Source organism: Synchytrium microbalum, assembly GCF_006535985.1.
Source record: "Synchytrium microbalum strain JEL517 chromosome Unknown SmJEL517_scf0001, whole genome shotgun sequence".
NCBI classification, from domain to species: Eukaryota; Fungi; Chytridiomycota; class Chytridiomycetes; order Synchytriales; family Synchytriaceae; genus Synchytrium; species Synchytrium microbalum.
The window spans coordinates 704,629-720,716 of NW_022158350.1; the positions used below are offsets into that span (position 1 = coordinate 704,629).

A 16,088-nucleotide genomic window follows, 5' to 3' on the forward strand; every position below is an offset into this window, starting at 1 on the left:
TAGAAATATAGAGCTTGCACCACGTATCTATCAACTTCATTATATTCGAATGATATTCTGAAGCGATACAGAATCGCGTCATGCTCAATATGAAGCGCTTTGAAGACACCGATCGTCCAAGCTCTAATGATGCTCGTCCTCGTCCAAAGTCCAAAAAAGCACACAATGATCATTAACAGACGCCTCCTCAGCATATACATTAAAGGACGAGGATACAGTACAATAGGAAACCCGCCATTAGATAATCTCCTCATTGATTTCACTCATCTCCCGGCATCGCTACTCAACCTGGTCAGAGCTGGCTTTACACTCATCCCAGATTTCATCAGCGAGGAAGAGCATCAGGAGCTAATAAAACAGTGTAATTCCAAATTAAGGTAGTTGCTATTCTTCTTGCTGCTGTGGTTTTGAAGTAATTTCAACATCAAACTGTCAACTTTCACGCAAAAGTGTACTCACTATACATTTTGCTGATTTTTAGACGCTTAGTAGGAAAAGATTATTCTAATCGACACTTTGATGGAGGTAAACGTCTTCTCGAGTCTTCTCCTGACAAAAAAATCTTGTTCTGCAACCCCCTCACACTATCGTCAAACATAGTAATCCATCAATACCGAGAATGCAGCGTCTCATCATGGTCACTCCCAACACCCCAAAACGACGGGCATGATGAAACACGAGGAATCTTAGCCCGAGCCCGTCACCACTTTCCACATATCACAAACTGGGACATTCCACATGTATTGGATTTGAAAGCGGGTGGTGAGAGTTACATTCGTGCGCATGTTGACAATATCCAGGTAAATGACTATTGTAACGTGTTCCCAGTTTGTTTTCTCGCTCATTGTTTTTTACTGTCCTAGGCATCAGGTAAAATAGTCGCAGGGATATGTCTCATGAGTCCAGCTACTGTAATATTCCGTCACAAGGATAACCCAGAACAGTTTTTCAAATGTTTATTGAATCCGAGGTGTCTATACGCTCAAGAAGGGGATTTGAGGTATCTTTTTACGCATGAGATACCCGAGGGGAAGATTGTGGATAAGACAGACGACTCGTATTTGGAGGGTGCTCCTCAGAGACTGGGACAGAGAATCAGTATCATGTTACGGGATAGGCCACCATCACCATTGTAAAAACTAGTACATAGCTGTTACGCGGAATATCATTATTTCGAATCTCAAATCATCAATCACTCAGATGTTTTACTTGCTGGAAACTCTTGATCTATTATCAGGAAAGAGATTTGTTCAATGCGTTTAACTATTAAAGTCACTACGTCACCACCATGTCTAGCTTCCCACCATTCACTGTCCATTCAATCCCCTACAAAGAAAATCACTAATCTCAAAATCTCAAAACATAGACATTTCTGGTATCTGTTACTTGAAAACTGTTGCTCTATTATCAAGACAAAGAAAATATTTGGTTGTTCAGCGAAAATGTCTCTCTATAAAATATCTAAAAACAGGATTTGAACTAGAAACGTCATTTGATTAGAGAGCCAAATAGAATTCGAGAGCGAGAATGGGAATCTAGAAGGGGCAAACAAACGTAAGTTCAAATTATTCTGCAAAATATTCGAGTAGTCGATAGAGACGTACCAGACAAAGAAATTGAGATAGGCTGATGACCTTTACGACCATACATCCTCTTGGTAACGCTTGGCTGATTTAAGATCCTTGACCCATTTATCAGCAGCCACTTGTTCCATCTTGCCAACCTCTGCAGCCAAGGTAGCCAGCATCTTGTTCACATCAGCAGCCATATTCTTAGCATCACTAGAAATTCAAAAGATGTTTTAGCATTGGCGTTGTGAGAAAACAAGTAAACAAAAAGAAGAGTTGAAATGACCCAGAATGTGTTCTACTCACCCACAAACATAAACATAACCACGTTTAGCACTCAACATATCCCACAACTCTGCCTTATATTCACTCATCTTGTTCTGTACATAGACTTTCGGTGCCCCCTTAACTCGTGAAAAGGCCGTAATCAATTTAAAGTTCGTCTTGCCAGACTTTTCAATCTCTTCAAATTCTTGTCGGTACAAGAAATCTTTATCCGGGTGTCGACATCCATAAAAGAGCCAAGTGGGTCCCACATCTTTACCATTCTCGGAATCTATTAGACGATCATGGACGAAACCTCGGAATGGTGCTACTCCTGTTCCTGGGCCAATCATTATGACGGGGACTCGTGAGTCCCGTGGTAACCTGAATGTAGAGGTACGGATATACAGGGGGACATGTACAGGTGGTAGTATGGTTGATTCAGTGCAGCTTTTGCCGGTTTCTTGGATTCGTTGCAACCATGATGTTGCTGATCCTTCCTTGATGACGACGGATGAAGACGTGTCTTCGGCGGCAGCAGCATGTGGCGAAGAAATGGCATATCGAACTACTACGGAAGTGACTCCAACTCGAGACGGTGACTTTTTGTTTGATGAGGATATGGAATAGTATCTGACTGCAGTCCTTGGTAATAATTCGGCCAATACGACAGCCAAGGGAACCTGTTACAAAGAAAAGGATGAGAACCAGCGGAAAAACTCAATTCATCGAGAGCAGAAGAGATAAAACAAACGGAGGACATTGCTGCTAATAAGCTTTGGAAAACACACCCTGACTGATGGGAACTCGATCAAAATCTCAGCCAATGTCTTTTGAGCTTTATCAATGACCACATTGTACTTTTCACGGTTGTCTGCAATCTCAAACAGAGCATTTCGCTCAGTTTCACTCTCAGCAAACTTGCCCAATATCTAACAATACAAAGTTTCATGGTTAGCAACTTTAAATAACAAACAATTCAAACCCATTCATCGTCACAGTCAAGCAAGAAAAAAGACATTCAGCGAACTTCGGGTTATGCTCATTGCTTTCTCACCTCAAAATAAAACTGCTTTGGCGAAGTCCTCAAATCCAAATAATACTTTAACGCAGCTCGTAGAGTACATGGCAATGGGAAGGGAGCTTTAGCCATTCCAGCAGTAGAATTCGCCGAATTTGGTTTCAAATTGACTACTTTGTCCAATTCAGCGTCCCCATTGATACCCAATACTTTGGCCAATTTCAAGACTTCTTCATCACTGTTCGCTGGGAAAACGCCAACGTGATCACCTGTTTCGTATTTGATTCCTGATCCTTCAATATCAAGTTCTAGATGGTAGCATTGTCGTTTGATGGAGACATCACCATCCTTGATGGTGGCTAATGCGGAATCTACGGATTTAGGCATCTTGTGGTTTGCGGGATCAAAGGAGAAGACATCGTCTACGTCTTTGTAGAGTGGACGACCGTTTACAAGACGACCATAGTATGGGTGTTTGATATCATAGGTAGTCCTCTTTGGCCTGGTTTGTTGAGGAGTGTGAGATCATCCTGCGGTGCCAACCAAAAGACGAAAGGTGAAAGTCATATGCCATTACTCACTTGACTTCAGAGTATTTGACTGGATCCTTAACACTTCCATTGGCATGACCATTAGCATGCCCGTTAGCGTCACCGTTAGCATGACCATTCGTTTCAGAATCAGCACTACCATTAGTGATTGCAGCTGGAGCCCATCGACGAGTAGCAGTGGCCGTAAGTTCACCCCAGTATATATGATCTGGTGAAAGACCTTCGGGTGCAGCGTCGACGGTAGCAATACCATATTCAGTTATTTCGAATAATGGGATGTGAGGATCTTCACGTTTGGTACCACTTCCACCACTACTTGTGACTCCAAAGAATTCAGCAATGGCTTCAAATGCTTTTGGTTTCCAGTTCAAAAAGTCTTCCTCGAGACTAGAATGGCACGAGATGTGTTTAAATAATAAGTCACGAAGGTTTAACAAACGTGTGATCAGTATAGCAAAAACACCCGTTTGCAGTCTGCATGTATTGACCACATACCTTCCATCATCATCGCCTTCACCACGTTCCCCAACCCTCGTAGCACCCCACCACTCAAACTTCAAATCCAATCGCCTCGCAGTAGCATTGAAATGCTCATACGTCTTATTCCCCAACCCAAACATGACATAACTCATATTAGGCAATTTCGGATCATCGCAAGTGGTATCCTCATCAACACCTAAATCCTCTCCTTTACCACGTCCTTCCAAAGCCCAATTATAGAATTCAACCGCATTATCAGTTGGCTCTCCTTCACCATATGTAGCCATGAAGAACCCTGTCAGCCATTTCTTGCCTTCCATCTCCAATTCATCCTTTGATGGTAGTTGGGAGAATTCTTCTGCATCGTATTCTTCGAGATCGCATACTATACAATTTATGCCGTATTCGGTTGTAGCTTCTTTTGCGACGCGGGTGGCGAGGTCTTCGGCGGTTCCTGTTTGTGAGCCATAGAAGAGGATGAATGTGTTTGGTGATTCTGCTCCTCGTAGTTCCTCGAGGAAGGATTTCTTTCCACTCTTCCTATTAAGGGAGTGTGGGATTAGGTCTGATGCATCGAGACGTTCATATGTTCATACTGAAGCATTGTGTGGGAAGTATGACTAAAATCATCCTTGAAATTCCCCCCACCACTCTCTCAAAACCAATTCAATATTGAAACATCCCAACGGAAAAGGATGCCATTGCAACAATCAAATCGGATGATTCCCAAATGACAATTCCAATACACATTGATCCCAAATGGACCTTTGGTTGATGATTGATTTGACAATACCAGCAACACACGTCACAAACACGTGGCGACCGAAATGGAATCGCGATGATAATAAATTTGGCAAGCAATGCAATTATTCACAATATAATGCATTAGCGACGATCACTTACTTTGCAGGGCCTTTACTCTTGTCGACTTCAGTGACAGACAGCTTTGCCGACGTTTTCGCAGTTGATTTGCTGCTACTTGACCATACGAGATAGGCTCCGGCTACAGCGACAACGACCCCGCCGAGTATGAGGAGGTCTTGCGTGTTCATGATGCTCTTCTTGGTGGCCGTCGTTGTTGATTCTGAATCACAGAGAATACCGAATCCTCCAAACTTTTGTTTAATGAATTTTCTTGATTGAGGAAGAGTTTGAGGGTTGCTTAAGAGCTACACCTTAGTTCGGACAAAGTTGAGGCCAAACCTTGCACTTTCACGATGTTCCTTTTTGGCTAAATGGTCGTGACCACACAAAAAAAAGAGTGGTCAATTATCTTCCACGAAATTGTGCCGCTTTTTTGGAACAGGACGTGTTTTCTGGCTGAACTTTGGACGAACGCGTTTCTATGTTTCTATCTATGCGACATATATAATTGCCTTATTTACATTTTACAGAGCCGTCAATGTTCTACAATCTTACTCTGCTCCCTTCTCTACATCAATTGCCCCAAACACATTACTGAACGCTTCATTCTTGAGTTGAAAGCCAGCATTCTTTTTCATTCTTTTACGTTCACGCTCTTGCTCTGCTTCTTCCTTTACTCGTTTAGATCTAGAGGTCGGTACGTGTAAGTGAGTGCACACCAAACAAGTCTCATGATCAAACTCATCAGAACACAACATCTCACGAGTAGCTATTCGCATCCAGCAACGGACTCAAATACGGTCTAATAGCCTTATTGGCTTCTGATGCAACTTTACGAAGTGCGGATATTGCATCCAGGTGTTTTGGGTGTGAGGGAGTGATGAGTGGTTCGACTTCTAGTATTTGATGTTCTGCATCCTTCATCAATTCCAAGAGCGCTTCTTGTTTCTGCGTCTGTTGTAATAGAGTTTGCTCTGGTGTCCTTTCTTCCTCTTCAATGGCCAGGCTTGCTAGTTCAATGTTTTGCATATACCTTGGGTTGCAAGAGTTGGAATCAGTATGTGTTGAGTAAACACACTCATACTTACACAGACTACCAATGACTGTTGACAAATCCATCAAATACTCACTGCTGCATAACATCCTCTAAAAAGTGACGTTTACAAGCAACTCGCAAGCAAATAAGAGCAATCTGTGCTGGCCAATGTGTAAAGTACAGATCCGTCAATGAAGAAGCCAAAACCAGGCGATGAGCTTCAGCATATGATTTCGATAGGTTTCCAAAGTGACTTGAATGAAGCATGGCTGGTGCTGTGGCTTGTATATACTCCTGTACAGGAATTATGATCAATGAGCAACCCATCGCAATTGACGTCTATACATATAACCCTACATGCAATTTGATATAAAACCCCTTCAATGGCCAGAATGGATGTCGAACACTCAATTCAAATCCGATTCCTTGCAAGATGCGTCCTTCGTAGTCGAGCAATTGTTCGGCTGAGGGTGCTGTTTTGCCTAGAGCGAGTAGGTATTCGTCACGAGCGATAGGTACATTTTCACATTTCAGAGCCAAGTATAAGCAGGTCGCCCTGTTGTGCGAGTCCAAGTTGAAATCAGCACTTTTTGTATGTAACGTCCGCACAATCCGTCAAGCTCTTACGGAAGTAGCTTCTGATCATGGTCGATCAACGAGTTGTATAGCGCCCATCGTTTGAGAAAGATGATCGCAGTGGCCTGTGATGTTGAACATGTCAGTACAACGACTGCATCAAACAACATTACACATATTAAGGCTTGCCTCGACGGTAAAGTCTACCCGGTCTGACCAATTCTTATTGGTTTCCTTGTTGAGGTTACGAAAGTGCTCACTAAAGTTGTGTGCTCCATGCTCGAAAAACTTGACGACATTGTGAATTTGCTGTGATGTGGGAGGAGATGGCAACTCATCAGCGGAAATAGAGTTCTTGTGTCTCTATTATGGTGAGAGTAAACATATTATATGTTAGTTTAAGTGATGATTTATTAAGCAAACGTCTAACATCATTGCACCTTACCAATTCATCTTTTAGCAACAATGTTACTCGCTCGACAGCTTGCAAGTGTGTATCTTGCCGGATCTGAAGTAACTCAGACGATGTCCTCCGCCAATGCCGATACTGGGTGGACTGCTCATACAGCTGCTTGTCCATTCTATTGATAGTTTGGGTGTTTGGATTGTGTGAAGTGCTGAGATATGTGAGTTACAAGCAGAATGTTTTGACAACTCGAATGATCACTAAATATTATTCATTGCAGATAGCATGACAGGGAATTTTTGTTGTCAGGGACACGTGATTTACGATATTGAAGTTTGTTGTGTCAAGGAGTGAAGCCAAGCTACGAGATCTATGGTCCATGGACATGCGCACGTTAGAGAGCTATCTATCAACGTTTACCTACTGTATCCATTATTGTCTGGAAGGAGAGAGTACAATGCATCACATGTCCGCATGCGAAGCACATCATCGAAACAAGGTATGTACGCCAACGAGGACTTCCGCATGGACGGTCTTGACTATAATACGATCATATGATTTATGGCCACATATCAGATACATTTCCTTTATTCAGACCAGGGCAAATTTACATAGATCTCCCACCGTTTTCGTTCCAGGCTTGTGTTGTGTCTTGTTTTTGGGAGTGGAAAAACATCGAAATTTCCATGTCATTTTTCAATAAAAGCGGAGCTCATCTTACAACAAATCGACTGCACCTGCTACCACTGGAGTGAATGAGCATCCAACATGTATCTGGGGGCTCTTCTTCTGCATCCACGAGGCCAAACCGTCGAAAACCACCCGTCTTCGGCAACAATTCAACGTCACTAAGAAAGGCATGCGAGAATTGTAGGAAACGAAAGGAGAAATGTGACTCCGTCAGACCATTTTGTACAAGTGAGTCCCTCTGTGGCTCACATTGATGCATCTCTCGTCGTCTTTTGATGCAAAATTAACATCAGCATTCAATTTTTTTGAAATAAAGTATAAGTTAGGCCGGTTTCGGCATATTTAAGCCCCTATAGCTAACCCCATTGCGATCTAGGATGTCTGGCCTTTGGTGAAGTCTGTGAATATAGTGGGCGCAAGCCCGGATCTGGTATAGGACGTGGAGCAAAAGCTTCTGCCTCTGCTTCGCCAACTTCGCCACGACACGAAACACCAACACCTAGCCCGGCCCTGTCGGCATCACCCACAACGACTCCAAGTCCTGTCAGAAGGAATTCATCGCAGTCTTACATACCGTTTCATCAACATCAACATTCCTCTGACAAACAATGGTTTATTTTGAAGGATGAGCCCATCCCACCAGAGTATCCATACAAGAGGGACCCATCGCCTGACGCTGTTGGTCGATCGGCTCTTGGAATAGCGGATCTCATTGATTTATTCTTCACTCACGGTATGTAGTGCGGTTTGAATTCTGTTTTGGTAGTACAATCTTGCAGTTTCCTAATTTGACAAATTGGGGTCGAGTTATGTCGGCTCACGCGGTATGTCTAACACCGCAGTTCATCCTGACGTTCCATATAACATACTACATTCTGTCGACTTTTGTGAGCCTTGGAAACCACATGCTCCTCTATTACTGGATGCAATGTGTGCTCTTGCGAAAGTCAGGTCGTCACAACCGCCTCCTCCCGGTCATCCTTCTTGGTATGCTTGGCTTACCTAAAACAACATTTGTTGAAAATAGTCACAGACGGCGCAAGTTGCGTTGCTTTGTCTGACGTGCTTGGGGCCCAATTATAGGCGAAGTGGGGACGAATACTTTATGAGAGCACAAGCAACCCTATCGCAGGCCCTTGAGGTGAACCTGACGTATGAAACGGTGCAAGGTTTATTGCTCTTGTGTATGTATGCTAGCATCAGTGATCGCCTGAATCTAGTATCCGAATACCTAGGTACCCGCGTTGTTATTGATGAAATGTCTTTGATCAAAGTCACTCATTCCACTATCAACTAGCAATGGCGGTACGGCTAGCTCAATTGCTAGGTCTAGACAAGGAACTGCCGATACCAGATATCGGTGATCAACGATTCTTGGTTGCCGAAGCAAAAAGACGGACTTGGTATGGTGTGGTGCTTTTGGACTTGTACCTGTCGTAAGTACATTTACCAGAAAAAAAAGAATGTCGATGTATCCGTATCTGTTTCCAGATAGCTAATCTTATTGTAGGTTTGTGCTCTTCCCAGGTCGGACACCGCAAATTCCCGACCATGTCAAGACCACTTTGGAACCTCCGGCTCCTGGTACGGTGTATGTGCAAGTCGCTCTCACAGCTGTACTAACGTTTCCGTCAACCAGAATTTATATGGGGATATGCCCATGGAGTCAACCCGACATTCATAAGTGATCAGTCCTGGAGACCAGCAGAAGCCCTACTAAGACTTGGATGTGTAGCACATCGCATAACACACCACTTTTATCATCTGTTTGGTCTCTCTCGAGCACCGAACGTGCCTTTACAATACCCAGAATTCTCTCCCATGCCATATCCACCAAATGCTGCATCTATACCCACCAATACTGGCAATACTAACAACACACAGCAGCTACCATCATTCGCAATTTTCCACCAAGTAACGCCACCAAATACGGCTGCGTCAGTTGCACCATCAAATGAACAGACACCATATTTTTTCGAGCTTGAAGGCCTCGACAGGGGACTCTTGCAGTGGTATTGGGACTTGCCGCAATGGGTACGAGACTCGGAGAAACGACAAGGAAGCTTTTCGTAAGTATGTTGTTTGGGCCTGTTTACATTGACATTTCCGTCACAACAGAAAAGCGACACTTTTGAACAAACACCAAAAAAGCGAAGCTCGTTTTCTTTTTTATGAACACCACCAACTTTTTCTCATCTATAAACACTATGTGTGTTTAGGTCTAGCCTGGAATCGTGTGACCCACCTACGGTACTCGCACCGTGTCTGTTGATAACCTTCCATGGACTCCGATGTGGTTTGCATGCTCCAGCGGTAGCTAAAGCTGTGCAAACACGAGAATCAACGTCATCTGTCGTTCCCACTGTGTCGTCACTTAAGGCAGCCGTGAATATTTTGGGCATATTGTTGGCTGAACGGCCAGGATATTCTGATGGTGCTTCTATCGTTACGCAGGTGTGTTTGACAATACAAAGAAACCCGTTTTTCGTTTACTCCTAACACCTTGTAATTACAAAATAGTTTGCCCTGTATCTGCTGGGTCTCAGTGCAGTAATCATCCGACGTCTCGCACCAGACTTGATTCAAGATTGTCCAGCTGAAACAATGGCACTCCGAGCACTAGATTCCATGACTCCTACCGTGCACAGTGCTGCGCATTGGAGTGATATGCTTCGAGATCTCATGTTGAGATTTCAGGCTGCAGGAGGAGGAAATCGTCAATTTGTAGGAGGTAATGGTAGTGTTGCTGCTGCAACGCTGCCGTTACCGATGCCACCGTCGTCGTCAATACCCGGGTCGAGTCTGCCACCCCTACAGCAGAGGTTTGAGCCGTTTAAATAGATAGGGTATATTTGGTGTAGTGTACAGGGTTGGAAGTTTGAAACGGAAATAGTAGCTGTAGTTGTGCTATGGTTTGTATTTCGTTTTGCTAACGGACTTTAAAGCAAAAAAAAGTCTAGTATCATCAGCATTTGTGATCTTGACAATTTGAGTTATCGATCTTTTGGAAAGCAGGTTCGCAATCTTGTTCTTTTCGCAGATTTCTGCTGTTGAGCTTAATGTCAGCCGCACCCTTCAGATACGTCCGCATTGATGCAGACAGATCTTTTCAATTACAGACGCCCTACGTGTAAAAAATCGTTATACTAACTGTGGACCAACCAACATCTCCCACACCGCGATTGGCTGTGTGTGTTCAACGTGTAAAAAAATCGTGATTAAAAGCAAGACCCGCAAAGCAAGCAATCCAACCATCAAAACCCACCAAAGAACAACTATCAACCTTCAAAGGCATGGCAGCATCAGCAGCACTACCAACCATTTTCGAGGACAAGACACCACACACGTTTTCGAACGGTGGTGGTCAAATCGTGTATGAAGACAGTGGCGAGACGGGAAACGACAAAGTCATTTTATGTCTCCCTGGAATCGGAGATATAAGGCAAAGTTACCGGTACGCACAATATGCGTTCTTTGTGTCTTGCTTTTGTGTACATCAAAACATGATTGTGACAATATTGGTCAAACTGTTAGATTCCTTGCACCAAAATTACGACAAGCTGGATACCGTGTGCTCGTTAGTGAGTTGCGAGCTAGTGGTGACTCGAAATCAGCTGGGTTTACGGATTTCAGGCCAGAGGATTCTGCGTCGTAAGTGTATTGCTCTCTGCACCACACCCCTTCTCTTACTTAATACATTCTTACTCGGCTTGCGTTTCTCTATAGTGACGCATTGGCTGTCCTGGCCGCAGCTGGCGTATCGCATGCAACCATTGTATGCAACTCGTTTACCGGTGCTTCCAGTTTTTATATTGCGGGTACTCATGCTGATAAGGTGGATGCGATCATATGTCTTGGTGGGATTGTGAGGGATCAGAGTGCTGGTATGTTAGCTGTTTCGAATGTCGTTTTTTGGTGCTTTGTGATAAAAGCAAGCCCTCACGACTCGTTTGGTTGTTAGACACATATTTCAGACCAATAAGTCACCTACTCTTCAACTCATTATGGGGAGCGTCTAGCTGGGTTGGTATGTTCGACGCTGTAGAAAAGAATCCTTACGAGCTGTGCAAACATTTTTTGTTTTTTTGCTAATTCCTGACGGCCTTTCATCCATAGGATACTGGAAGTCCCTATTCAAAAAGACTCCACCGTCAGACCTGGAAACACAAGCCAACGCCATCTTCCAAAACTTGAAAAAGGATGCAGGGCAGATTGCAGCGTTGGGCAAGATGGTGAGGGCGACAAAGAATAATTGTTTTGCGGTTGCGAGTAAGATTACCGGTATGTCTAGATTACTTCGCTTTGTGTTTGGATGGGGTCGCTCATGCTCACATATTTTGTTAATTTTAGCTCCAGTGTTGCTAGTGGTTGGCACAGCAGACCCCGATTTCGCGAATCCATTGAAAGAGATGGAAGATGTTTCTAAGTCGTTGACTTCGTCTCGGAAGGTTGAGATTAAGAGTATGGAAGGGCTAGGTAAAGAACCGTGTCTCGGGTTTAGTTGAGCTTTTTTTGATCGTCAATAACACTATATTTCAAAAAGGACATTACTGCCATGTAGAGGCTCCTGAAATAGTGGGAGAATTCATCCTCGGCTTCTTGAAAGACCTGCAGTAAAATTTATAAGGGCAATCATAATCCAATTCTTTTTGTGAAAGATTCGGAAGATCATCTGTTTTCAATATTTACCATGATTGTTTATTATTATTTACACCCAAAAAGAAGGACTCGTTCCCCATTTTGATACAACCCGTCTTACAACACCACACCAAACTCGCACCTCACATCTGCGCCTCATCAAGCGCCCGTTGCCTATTCCCCCTCTCATACTTCACATACAATGTCGTCCCAATACAAACTGACACGACGCTCGTCAGCAGTATTCGTAACCCGGGATACCACGTATTAACCAACCCTCTAGACCGTGCCCGTAAATCATATACCAATAAAGCGATAAAGCCACCCAATTGTGTAGCCAGTGTGTATTCGGGGAGCGTCATGAGCAACGACCCGAATGCGACGAGGGACGGCGCTGTTGAGAGGATGTAGCGGGATGTGTTTGATGGTGGGTTGCCATAGTTTGACATTGCGAGACCCCAGTGCACCGCGCCCATGAATGATAGGATGCATGCTCCTATAATCGGCGTAAGAGTGAGTTGGTTGTGGTGAACTGGAAATGTTCAGATGCTTGAATGCTTCAAACCTCAAAATGTCATACCGTACTGCCCCTGCACTTCAGCAAGCAGAGGACCAAGTTCCTGCATATAAACTCCTACTCCGGTTGTCGCCAGGTAGGGTATCAGTCCAGCATATCCAAGATACTTTGCAGCAGCTGGAGTCTGTTCCTTCTTGTCTGATGGGTTGTTGTCAACGACCAAGAATCGACGTGTAGATAATACGGATACTGGCTTTAAAATAGGCTGCCTTAGCGTGGTGACTGCGAGTCTAGTCAGTCTTAATGCTGCCATCCTTAGTTAAAGGGTCAAGTTGTTTGAATGGGCAAATGAAAAAGCGAGACGCTGCGACGTTCCATCTTAAAGTAGAACAAACAATCTCGCGTTTTAAAAAGCAAATTCCAGTTTTGGAAGCATTCTCCACGTCGGGATCTGACCACGTTCCCCAAATATGTACGAGGTGGTCGAGTCGAACCGTAATTTATGTTCCGTGCACAGTTTGCAGTAATTAGAACGACCTCCACCATCCCAAAAAAGGGCTCTTAATATAAATAATGTCACGTAGGATCTGCGACACATCTCTGACAAAATACGATATCGTCAAGGACGTGCTCAAATCTCGAAATTATGTTCAGTGTAAACCTGGTGCCGTTGACGCAAACTGGACTTTGCAGTGGATTGATACGAATGTATCTGTGGAGAGGATACTTGATATGACTGTTGGTCAAAAGATTAATCATTTTCCTGGAATGGAGTCCATTTGTGTGAGTCGTGGGGGGTTTTCATCAACACACATTTTGGATGCACTAGGTGTTTTATGTCTCTCAAGCACAATCTCATCTGCCGATATGATTTTAATCACATTTGTGAAGCAAGATCTGTCTCGTATTGTCTCTCAACCTCAAGCTCACAAGTTCCTTCTTCATTCTGTTAGAGAAAATCACGTCTCGCACGCAACCTCGCACGAATGCACCGCCTCTTCCCCGATGACTACTCCTTCACCCCACGCACATACCGCGTCCCATCAGATCTCGCATCTCTAACACTCGCAATCAAATCCAACACCACCAAAACCTTCATCGCCAAACCAGACGCAGGATGCCAGGGTAAAGGAATCCAACTCTTTTCAGACGAAGAAGGATTCAAACTCGCTATGGAACGTGCCAGTAGTTTCGTGTCGGCCAACATATCATTGGATGTGCCAGTGCCAAGAGGCCCTATACTCCCGAGTGAGGTTGTCGTGCAAGAGTATATTGCCAAACCGTGTTTGCTCGATGGCCACAAATTCGATCTGAGGGTGTATGCGCTCGTGCTGAGTGTGAATCCGTTGCTGATATATGTGCATAAGGATGGGCTTGCCAGGCTGGCAGCCAAGAAATACGTGCAGCCATCAAAGGAGAATTTCAGTCACGTCACGATGCACTTGACGAATTACGCAGTGAATAAAGACGACCCGACCTTTGTCGCCGCCTCAAAAGACGAGCTGGAAGGTGGCAAGAGGTCCATGTCGTCCGTCCTGGACTGGATACGCGAGCAAGATACAGACGCCAGCAGAGACGTATGGTCCCAAATCAAGAGTGTCATCGTCAAGACAATCGTAATCGCTCAACCTGCACTTGAAAAAACTATCGCAGCATGTCGCCAACGAATGGAAACATCCACAAAACAACACTCCTCCTCCCCATGTTTTGAAATCCTCGGCTTTGATATAATGCTAGACTCGAAACTCAAACCCTGGGTGCTTGAAGTAAACCACTCGCCATCATTCACGTGTGATTCGGAACTGGACACGAGAGTTAAATCTGCTGTTATTGGAGACACGCTTGATTTGCTGGACGTGCCGCTGCTTCGTCATGATTCTGGAACGGATTTATCAGCATCGTCGCCGAGTGCTTCTGGCTGGGAGGTCGCATATCCATCACACGATAAAGGAGTTTACGATACGTTTATATCTGCTGCGTCGAGTATACTGGGTAGTGATACGGAGCTGACAAAGTCAAGGAAGGCTTTTCGAGAGGCCAAGGAAATAGAACGGGTTGAGCAGGAAACAAAAGCTGCTCTCATACGGGAACGTGCGAAACTGTTAAGGGCAAGCTGTACATTGGGTGTTGCTCCAGCTAGGCTAGTCCCACTAGCACCTGTAGTTATTGTGAGAGAACCGCCTGTAAGGCAGGCTAGAGTTGCAATGAAGATGGCTTCGATTGATTTGGGTGATGCGTTCAAGTTTTGCTAAATAGTAGTTGAGGACAGCGTAGTGGACAATAATAATAGTAGCTTACAAAATAATTTGGCTTATAATTTTTGTCAATCGATATATTACTATACAATTAAAGTAAAACAAAAGACCATGCGAAAGAAACAAACCCCATATTTGTGTTGAGAAAAACATGCTACTTTATGATGTTGTGTTGTGTGTGTCTGTGTGAGTCATGAGTGAGTGCTTCCATTTAAGCGTATCTCCATTTCATTATCCCCCCACACTCGCCCCACATACCCACGTCTAATTATACGAAATCTTCAATACCACATCATACCACTACTCTTCAGACTCCAATCTCCCCACTTGAGCCTCTCTAATCTCATCCTGTTTACGTTGTTCTCGTGCTAGAGGGTGTATCTTGAATCCAAATATTCTTGGAACGTAGCGTTCAGTGGATTTCTGTGGGATGAGGTTTGGATAGACTTGTAGTAATAAATGTGGGAGAGATGTTCCAAAGTATGCACCGTCAATCATTGCGTGCCGCCGGTATGGGGGGTTGTAGACGTCTTCACAGCGTGGGCAGTATAACTATGTCAAAAGGATTGGTCGTTACAATCTATAGGTGAGAAAACATGAAGCAGTTGAGAACCACAAAATACCTTGACAGACTTTGTCCCTGGCAAATCCGACATGCCAACCGGCAAACTAGTCTGATTATGACACAGCACTCTAGGACACCTCCCAAACTCCCCCGTCCTAAACTTCTCAGCCATCTTTGCCAGCCCCCTAGCCGTAATTACATATCTGGCATGTATCAATCCATACAAGTGTCTAGCACTCTTTTCTACCTCGCTACGTAAATCTTCATCGATTTCCTCTTCGATTGAATCTGTAATCATATCGAAGGCCAGGTTGTAGTGGGATACTTCGGCATTGAGACCAGTGAGATTGAATCGATCTAGGATGTATTCTTCGTCCACCTCACAAAAGAATTCGTTGCCTTTTTGTTGCGAAAACCATTCGCTCCAGTCTGTGGAAGATTTTTTTTGAGGTTAGCTTCACATGTGGTTGATGTGGAGTTCATAATAGAGATAGGAGGTAGATGATGTGGTAGATAGCAGATCTGATACTGCCACACACATATAGCATGGATCTCACATACATTTGCCATATGACGAATCACTGCCTGAAGTGTTTTCGTTTTCGTCCAGATGGTCCATTGCGAGATCTTAAAGCATCCGATGTACGTCAATGCAAA

The 16,088-nt window shown here is 44.1% G+C and overlaps 8 protein-coding genes across 8 annotated transcripts; 4 read left to right on the plus strand and 4 right to left on the minus strand.

The window, feature by feature from the left end:
- Positions 1-165: 165 nt before the first annotated feature.
- Positions 166-1,136, plus strand: SmJEL517_g00181 (uncharacterized protein; the record flags this gene model as incomplete). The annotated part of the gene is made up of 4 exons (XM_031166111.1): positions 166-377; positions 482-525; positions 601-800; positions 864-1,136. The coding sequence occupies 4 exons, from the start codon at positions 166-168 to the stop codon at positions 1,134-1,136; spliced, it is 729 nt and encodes a 242-aa protein (XP_031027890.1).
- Positions 1,137-1,636: 500 nt separating this feature from the next.
- Positions 1,637-4,936, minus strand: SmJEL517_g00182 (uncharacterized protein; the record flags this gene model as incomplete). The annotated part of the gene is made up of 7 exons (XM_031166112.1): positions 1,637-1,781; positions 1,875-2,515; positions 2,624-2,764; positions 2,890-3,355; positions 3,435-3,791; positions 3,900-4,424; positions 4,788-4,936. 7 exons carry the CDS (start codon positions 4,934-4,936, stop codon positions 1,637-1,639), a joined length of 2,424 nt encoding a protein of 807 aa, XP_031027887.1.
- Positions 4,937-5,299: 363 nt separating this feature from the next.
- On the minus strand, positions 5,300-6,940 carry SmJEL517_g00183 (uncharacterized protein; the record flags this gene model as incomplete). Its single annotated transcript, XM_031166113.1, has 7 exons — positions 5,300-5,435; positions 5,512-5,781; positions 5,879-6,078; positions 6,142-6,340; positions 6,412-6,485; positions 6,568-6,723; positions 6,806-6,940. The coding sequence occupies 7 exons, from the start codon at positions 6,938-6,940 to the stop codon at positions 5,300-5,302; spliced, it is 1,170 nt and encodes a 389-aa protein (XP_031027888.1).
- Positions 6,941-7,138: 198 nt separating this feature from the next.
- Positions 7,139-10,297, plus strand: SmJEL517_g00184 (uncharacterized protein; the record flags this gene model as incomplete). Its single annotated transcript, XM_031166114.1, has 9 exons — positions 7,139-7,265; positions 7,833-8,189; positions 8,299-8,443; positions 8,540-8,691; positions 8,754-8,892; positions 8,967-9,040; positions 9,096-9,525; positions 9,676-9,910; positions 9,977-10,297. 9 exons carry the CDS (start codon positions 7,139-7,141, stop codon positions 10,295-10,297), a joined length of 1,980 nt encoding a protein of 659 aa, XP_031027885.1.
- Positions 10,298-10,749: 452 nt separating this feature from the next.
- On the plus strand, positions 10,750-12,073 carry SmJEL517_g00185 (uncharacterized protein; the record flags this gene model as incomplete). The annotated part of the gene is made up of 7 exons (XM_031166115.1): positions 10,750-10,910; positions 10,991-11,107; positions 11,183-11,340; positions 11,418-11,483; positions 11,573-11,737; positions 11,807-11,932; positions 12,000-12,073. 7 exons carry the CDS (start codon positions 10,750-10,752, stop codon positions 12,071-12,073), a joined length of 867 nt encoding a protein of 288 aa, XP_031027886.1.
- A 164-nt stretch (positions 12,074-12,237) lies between these two features.
- Positions 12,238-12,924, minus strand: SmJEL517_g00186 (uncharacterized protein; the record flags this gene model as incomplete). Its single annotated transcript, XM_031166116.1, has 2 exons — positions 12,238-12,590; positions 12,675-12,924. The coding sequence occupies 2 exons, from the start codon at positions 12,922-12,924 to the stop codon at positions 12,238-12,240; spliced, it is 603 nt and encodes a 200-aa protein (XP_031027883.1).
- Positions 12,925-13,184: 260 nt separating this feature from the next.
- SmJEL517_g00187 (uncharacterized protein) lies at positions 13,185-14,863 on the plus strand (the record flags this gene model as incomplete). Its single annotated transcript, XM_031166117.1, has 2 exons — positions 13,185-13,394; positions 13,565-14,863. 2 exons carry the CDS (start codon positions 13,185-13,187, stop codon positions 14,861-14,863), a joined length of 1,509 nt encoding a protein of 502 aa, XP_031027884.1.
- Positions 14,864-15,166: 303 nt separating this feature from the next.
- Positions 15,167-16,050, minus strand: SmJEL517_g00188 (uncharacterized protein; the record flags this gene model as incomplete). Its single annotated transcript, XM_031166118.1, has 3 exons — positions 15,167-15,418; positions 15,490-15,860; positions 15,993-16,050. 3 exons carry the CDS (start codon positions 16,048-16,050, stop codon positions 15,167-15,169), a joined length of 681 nt encoding a protein of 226 aa, XP_031027881.1.
- Positions 16,051-16,088: the final 38 nt, after the last annotated feature.